Source organism: Podarcis pityusensis, assembly GCF_964106645.2.
Source record: "Podarcis pityusensis genome assembly, chromosome: 12".
NCBI classification, from domain to species: domain Eukaryota; kingdom Metazoa; phylum Chordata; class Lepidosauria; order Squamata; family Lacertidae; genus Podarcis; species Podarcis pityusensis.
Genome location: NC_138037.1, coordinates 22404387 through 22412262, shown reverse-complemented (window position 1 = coordinate 22412262; position 7876 = coordinate 22404387). Strand labels below are relative to the sequence as shown.

General features: G+C 46.8%; 1 protein-coding gene across 1 annotated transcript; it reads left to right on the top strand.

Annotated features, from left to right (window-relative positions):
* The first annotated feature begins 1008 nt into the window (after positions 1-1008).
* On the top strand, positions 1009-3578 carry OTUD1 (OTU deubiquitinase 1). The gene has a single exon (XM_080974498.1). The coding sequence runs from the start codon at positions 1112-1114 to the stop codon at positions 2459-2461; it is 1350 nt and encodes a 449-aa protein (XP_080830624.1). The 5' UTR covers positions 1009-1111; the 3' UTR covers positions 2462-3578.
* The last annotated feature ends 4298 nt before the right edge of the window (positions 3579-7876 follow it).

Below are 7876 nucleotides of genomic sequence, written 5' to 3'. Positions count from 1 at the left end.
GCTTAACTTATTTTTAACAGAAATGATAAATCCGGCAGGGAATACAGGCTGGCATTTTGATGCCAACGTCATGCAGATGCTGTGAAAAAATGTATGGATAAGGAGCACCCACCCCACGATAAAACTGAGGGACGATCCAAAACCATACATTTAAAGGATGTTTCGTGCACATTGCTCCCACCAAAGAATCCTGGGGGTTGTATTTTGTTAAGGGTGGTGGGCACTGTAGTTGTGTGTGGATGAGCCATGTGCACTGAATATGCATTGACTGATGTTAATTAAGAGCCACTGTCTTAAGTAGGCGGCAATGCTATTTAATTCACTTACTGTATTTAAAAAATATGAAACGTGAAATGCTTATGTATTTCAAATATAAGCCACGCTTGCACCAACGGGTACCACCAATTCCTAATAAAGATCTTTATTACTCGATAAGACTCCTAACGTTTGAATACAGCTAGGTACGCACCGAACTACGTCCACGGGGTAACGTAGCTGACAGACGTACTGACCCGAGCAGAGGGTAAGACAGGCACGCATGCGCAAAAGGCTTTATTTTCATTTTTCAAATTGCCGTCCCTCGGCGACGCAGCGGCGGAGCCATAGAGCTCAGCGCCAAGCCACGCCCCCTTCCTCGCGCCTTGACGACGTGTGTCTTCCAACGTGCTGAAGGGAGGGAAGTAAACAAGGCCCGGCCTCCTCCCCCCCCCCCGCCCGCGCGAGTGAGCGACAAGGCCTCCAGTACCTTCCAGGAGGCTCTGGGCCTAGGAGAGAGAGAGGAGGAGGGAACCCGCCCGGAGCTGTGGCGCAGAAGGAATTCCCGCTCCGGCGCGGCCTGAGGGGGAAGGGGGTGGGGGCGGCTGCCTTAGGGCTCCGTCGCGGCCTCTGTGAGGTGCAAGGGCAGAGGGGCGGCAGTTGCAGGCCGGTGACGACAGGAGGGTGATGCCCGTGTTTATTTTTACTCTGGCGCCTCATCCTTTCTGGCTTCCTGCGAGGAGGAGGAGGGGCGGCGGCGGCGGCGGCGGCGGGCCCCGTGGTCGCTCCCTGGCCCGGCCCCTGCGGCCTTCCCCGGGCTGCTGTTACGGCCGCCGCCGCCTATAAAGGGCCGAGGATGCAGCTCTACAGCACCATCGTCGCTCACTACCCGGCGGCCGCAGCCACAGCAGCGGCGAGCAGCGCAGCGAGCGGGCCGACGGGCGTCGTCTTCAAAGTCTCGCCTTCGCCGGAGCCCTCGGGACAAGGTCCGGTGGGAGTCGAGAGCGACTCGGTTGGAGGAGGCGGAGGAGGAGTGACTTCGAGCGCCGTCGTCGGAGCGGGAGCAGCCGCCGCCATGCCCGCCTTCTCCTGCCTGGAGCTGCTGCCCCCGGCGGGGCCCGGGCAGAGGAAGCCGGCGCAGCACCAGCCGGCGCCGCAGTGCTACAGCCCTGGCGCGCAGATGATCCGCCGCAGGCCGTTGGAAAGGGTCGTGCCTATCCGGCTGGTGCCGCGCCCGGAGCCCGTCGTCGTGGCGGCCGAGCTGGGCCCGGCGGCGGCCGCGGCGCACGCCCACCAGTGGCTGCTGCTGGAAACCGGCGGCGGGGGCGATGGCAGCGCGGCCGTTGCCGCCGCCGCCGCCCAGCCCGGCTTGCAGCAGGAGCCCAGCAACCACGGCCTCCGCTTCAGCGAGCATTGCCAGGCCATGCAGGCGGCGACGGCGGCTGCTGCTGCTGCTGCCGCCAGCGCCTACCCGGGCGTCGCCGCTGAGGCCCGTCCCGCCTGCCAGGCGCCCTCCGCCGCCGCCGGGGTCTTGGAGCATGGCGGTTGCCGGCGGGAGGCCGAGCTGGAGGCCGCCGCCGAGGAGGAGAGCCCCTACCAGGTGCGCCCGACGGAGCGCTGCGAGAAGCTGGCGCTTTACCTGGCCGAGGTGGAGAAGCAGGACAAGTACCTTCGGCACAAGGACCGCTTCCGCTTCCACATCATCCCCGATGGCAACTGCTTGTACCGCGCCGTCTGCAAGGCCGTCAACGGGGACCAGCGGCTGCACGGTGAGCTCCGTGAGCAGACGGTGCACTACATCGCCGACCACCTGGACCACTTCAGCCCCATCATCGAGGGCGATGTGGGCGAGTTCCTCATCAACGCCGCCCAGGACGGCGCCTGGGCCGGCTACCCGGAGTTGCTGGCCATGGGACAGATGCTGAATGTCAACATCCACCTTACCACTGGCGGCCGGCCCGAGAGCCCCACTGTCTCCACCATGGCCCACTACCTGGGGCCTGAGGACCCCAGCCGGCGCAGCATCTGGCTGAGCTGGCTTAGCAACGGGCATTACGACGCTGTGCTCGATCGCCAGTGCCCCAATCCGGAGTATGAGGAATGGTGCCGGCAGACTCAGGTGCAGCGCAGGAGGGACGAGGAGCTGGCCAAATCCATGGCCGTATCTCTGTCGAAGATGTACATTGAGCAGAATGCCTGCTCCTGAGATGGGCACAGCATCAGTTGCCTGCTGTCCTGGTGCCTTATCGTTTTCCATCCAGCATTCGTGCCCTAAGCTCAGCAAGAACGTGAAGGGGAACAAACCTAGACTGAGATTTGCAATGAGTGCTTTGTGTATATACCTTCAGATCCTGGTTATTTACCATTCTGTTCTTTTGTATATGTTTGTTCTATTTCCAGTACACTCTCTCTTTTCTATAAGGGTTGGTTTTTCCCCCCCCTTTTTGCACAACATTTTTTAACCTGTTACCTCTGACTTATCGCCAAAAATAAGTTAGTAAGAGGTTTGTTAGGGTTTCTGTGCTAATACGGCTTATGGTTTAACAGTAGTTTTATGCTGCATTTTGAAACCTACACACATTATAACAAAGGGGGGGATGTGTGTTAGTTCACTGACTTCCCACTCTTCCTCATTAAATGAAAGCAAAGAACATTCAGCTGCTTAAAACAACAACAGCAGCAACAACAACAACAACAACATGCAGTTAACTTTTAAGTCGCAAGTTTTAAAGTGAATTGACCACACTGCAGAGCAGGATTTCTTCAGACAATTGGAACATGGCTTTTTCAAGAATGATACAGAGAGCAATTGTGACTCTTCTGTGTTCAGTTGTTGACTAGTGTAAGCTGGCTTTTCATTTTATTGCCTGGTTAGTGCCATCTTTTTTTCTTTTCAGTATTATCTGGTTTAGAATGTTAAGACATGGTTAAATTGCTCCATAAGAATGGCCTTGATTTGTGGTCTTGTTCTTTTAATGAATTTACATGCTTGCTGCCTGCCTTCTGACAGTGCACCAGCAGGTTTATTTTATCACATTCTGTTCTTTAGACGTTTTCTAATCATTAATAATGGGTTTACTCTGGTATTATGTAAAAATGTATTTATACTAAGTTTGTATGTATGGTTTGCTGGGTCAAACATTCAAGGTTTTCAAGGTAAAAGCTACCCTCTTTAATTTCCAATTAAAATGAAATAGCTAGATATATTTATTCAGTAATGGAGTTTGTACTTTTTTATTGTGTGACTTGAATTTATACTGTATTTGTATAATAGGAATATTCTTAGCTATTCTGGAATAAATGTATAGTTTTGCTTGGATTTACATTTGGATTTATGTCAGTGAGTAACATTTGCAAATCAGGGTGGGGTGGAGTAAAAATGTGTGCCCTTTCAGAATTGGGATAGGTGGCTGGGCTGCACAAGAGGATAAGAAAGCCCTTTCCTCTCTGTGAAGAATGTCTCTCTTGCCACTAAGCTTGCCTCCCAAAAGGTTTGGAAGCAAGATCATGCTTTACTTACGGGCATTATGGTGCCATGGGAAGGGGTAGATGGGAGATGGAAGAGGGAGGGGGAGAAGCTAGAATTAGTAATTAATTTGTAGGATAATTGTCCAACTTTAAGCATTGAGAGCTGGCAGTGGTTTTTTAATTGGGAAGAACTCCCACCTTTACAAATTTTCTGGCTGCAACTCCTTTAACAAATTTTAGATTTATAACATTTCATTGATAAAGCTCATGAACTGACATTTCGTGAGCATTTGCTTAAATGTGGTCAGGAGATGTCACCAGGAGATTTTTCTTCTCAGGCTTCTATTCCCCTGCACCTCTGAGCTGGTACCTTTTTTGTTGTTGTTTTTTTGCTTTGCCCATTGCCGCTTTCTGCACCATCTTTCCTTACCATATTTCATTTTGTTTCTCTTTGTTCTTATGCTTCTTTCTTTGCATTTATGGTACATACAAACAATGGGGGGGGGGAACCCACCTCAAACTGAGCCCCATTTTAAGAGTATTAATTGAAATGTTAATACTTGATCATATATTAGTATTGTATGTAAATTGACAAACGTTAATAAATGTTTTGTACTAGCCCTCTGAGGGGTGGCAGGAAATGGTCAGAAAGCTTCATCCTGCCTGTAACTGTCAGTTACAGTTCTCTGCTAGGTGTAGAGGCAGAACAGAGCATTGTTTAGAGGCCTGCCTATGTTTCCATACCAATGAAAGCTTTCTCTCCTCTGTTGACAGCATGGAAATGCAGGCTGCAAATCTTTTAGCAAGCCAGTAGCTTTTGTGGGCTTACTTAGAAGGCTGACTTACAACTTTCCTCCATGCATTTGTTTAACCCTTCTTCAACATTATCTGTGTTAGAGAGGGCATTACCATTCCATTAATTAATGAGTGGCACAAGAATAAGTACTCTGGTTGTCCTGAATCTTTTTGGCTATTTGATTGAGGTATTTATCATATTTCCCCTATGCTTCCGATTCTTTGAAAATGGCATCCATCACTAATAAATAAAGACAATGATTACTTCGAGAAAATTAAATACAACCTTCGAACAACAATATTTAGCACTTGCATAGGTACAAAAGGGGCATATAAATGTAAGAAAAGAAAAAAAGATTGTATTTCAAGTGTATTTGTCATGTTTAGTTGGTAGCAAAGGTAAAAAAAGTGTGACCCACCAGATGTTGTTAGACTATCAGTCCCAGCCAACATGGCCAGTGGTCAGGGATGATGAAGGTTGTAGTTCAGTAACATCTGGAAAGCTGTAGATTTCTCAGGCTTGATTGTGAGACATAATCACTCATTTTGTCCCTTTCCTCTCATGCAAGAAGGAATGCCTCTACCAAGAGGATGCCTGCTATGACGCACGCATCATTTAAGAACAAAGTATGCTTCCCTCCCACCTTCAAAACTATATGCAGGCTTCATTGGTTAATACACAGTTAAATCAATATTTCTTTTAACTATGTGGCAGTCCTTTTTCAAATCAAATATTCATACACCGGAAGCATTGGCCTGTCACTTTGAGCCATAAAGTTTAACCACGATTTAAAGGTGAACATGCAGCATGCTAGTGAGTAGGGCAAAACTCGCAGCCACTTTGCTCGTCTGCTGTTCCTGTCATGCTGTTGGGAGCCAGGCCATAGTTTGGCTTAGCAGCAACATCTGAACTCAAGTTTGTGGTTTATTTCTGCCATGAAAGACCTTGGTTACAATATGTGGTTTCCTTAAGCAAACCACAAACCTGGATTTAATGCTAAGCCAAACCATGGCTTGTGGCAGGAGAAAAGCAACACACCCTTGGTTTTCAACCCAAGTGTGTGCTTACCTTTGAATCACCATTAACTGCTTTAAAGTGACATGAACCAGTGTGAAAGCCTGGTGTAAAAATGCTAACCATCAGATGAACTTGCTTTTTTCTGAAGTGGTAGCTTCCAGTTTTCCCACATACTGGCTCTTCCGTAAGCAGAATGTGACAGATAACCTTAGGCAGCACAGCTGGGGCAACACTAATTAATTGTATGCAGTCTGGTCCTAGTCTGCTTTACTCCAAGCTGGTCTCATCCAGTTTAGTGAGACTTGCTCTTGAAATATTTTGTGGCAGTGGTATGGACGATGTATTCTTGAAGCACACAGCTGTAGTAAGTAGCCACTGTCTCTTCCATCTGCTTAGGCACTAGAGACCTTTTGAATGAATGGAGAAGCAAATATGGTAACTGATGTTTTCATGCAATGCTATGCATATCACCAAACAGACATTTTTCTAGTCCAGCTGGTATTGATACATGTGCATGGGAATGTTTTATTTTGTATGCTGAAATTATAGAGGGGGATTTTAGTGTCATTCTCATGAAAGAAAGAGACAATGGAACTACAATTTTTATTTTTTTTTACCTGCACATTATTGCAAGGTTTTTCCATTGGGCAGATGCCATGCTATTCACTGATTAATGAGAAAATTCCAACTGCAGAGCCAAGTATAAATTATGTCGGAAGTAGGTCAAGGCAGGAACATACTTTGCAACAAACACAGCCATCCTGTTGGCTCACTTGGAGAACTGAACAAACAGCCTTTCCAGTCCCATCCCTCCCCATCGGTGAAAAGCTTTGGAAGTTCCAAGTAACCTGTTCTAGCTTGTTTCGGGAACTTCATCAACTGCAAGTTCCTTAGGGTCTTTCCAGATAATGAAATGAAAGCTTGCAAAACATGCATGTTGTTTTTACCTGTATCTCTCCATTCATGTTTAGTCTGGGTGCTGAAGAGGCCAACCTGGAATTTTGGTGTGCCAAGCATGGTTTTATAAGTATGTAGGTGCCAGAATCGGCAGTTTGCAATATTTGGCTGCAATGTTTTGGTAAACAAAGCTGAAAATGCTTATGCAAGTGGTGGTATTTATTTTTAAATCCTTCAGATTAAAAAAACCAATTCGGTCAACAACAGTAGTTAGAATTCATAGTAAACAACTAGGACATAAAGGGAATTCACATTTCAACTTGTGAATATCAAAGTAGTGCAGATAAGCAATTTCATCTTCACCCTCTTCTCCAGATAAAGGGTATGCTGCTGCAAGTGTGTGCTCATTAGAGCAGCTGTCATGGAGTTCTAGCCAATGTTAGTTTATATACTGCAGAGACCCATTGAAATGAATGGACAACATGGGTTTGAATCTTAGCTCCATTTAATAGGGCTTCTGTTTTTGTTCCTGTTTATTATTTGCTTTCAGGTAGTCATGGTTAGAATTGCACTGTAACTTAGGCCCATTAATTTAAATGGGTCTAATCTAAGTCATCCTTAGCTTGGATCCAAACCATGATTTTCCTAGCCGTGGCACAGAAATGTACAAGAGAGTTTTAACTGTAGAACATTTACACCAGTTGATATGGTAAGGCTGTGTAGAATGCAGTTAACACTTGAAGAGTTCTAATACTGCTTTGGAGCTGGATGTATTGTTAAATGTGCGGTCTACGTGCCACCCTGCAATTTCCTCATGTAATCCCGACACTTAATTCTAGGGATCTTTTGGCACTGAGACTAGGACACCAGAATTTGACACTCCCAACAGTTAACACAGATCACAGAGATAAGTCAGAAGTCAATGTTGTTATATCAAAAGGGAATTGGCTTATATACTAAAATATTCAATAAACAGTGTGTTGATACTAGTCTGAACTTAGGAAAGTTAAAAACTGTTATAAGAGTTATTCTGATCGGCATTAGTAGGAATGCACAAGAAACCTAGGATGTGGTCAGGGGAAAGGGGATGGGAGGAGTGGGAGAGATTTGACAGAAAGGCTGGAAGAGGTATCAGAAAGGAAAAATGGGCACTGCATAGAGCTGGTGGTTTGTAGAAACATGGGGAGGTTGTACAAAGATAAAATACTGAACAAAAATGAAATTTGCATTTGTTTCTCTCACTTTTTCCACTTGCACTGCCCACTACTGCCATATAGTTCTAGGAAGGCTGCCCAGAAGAGAATTCAGACTTTGGGCTAAAAAAAGGTTCCCCATCCATGAATGTGGCCATAGCACTTCATAGCCAGTGTTGTATCCTCACTGAGAACATCTTACAAATTTAGTCCACCCATTCCCACACTTTGAAGTCTGGACTTTTGTTTC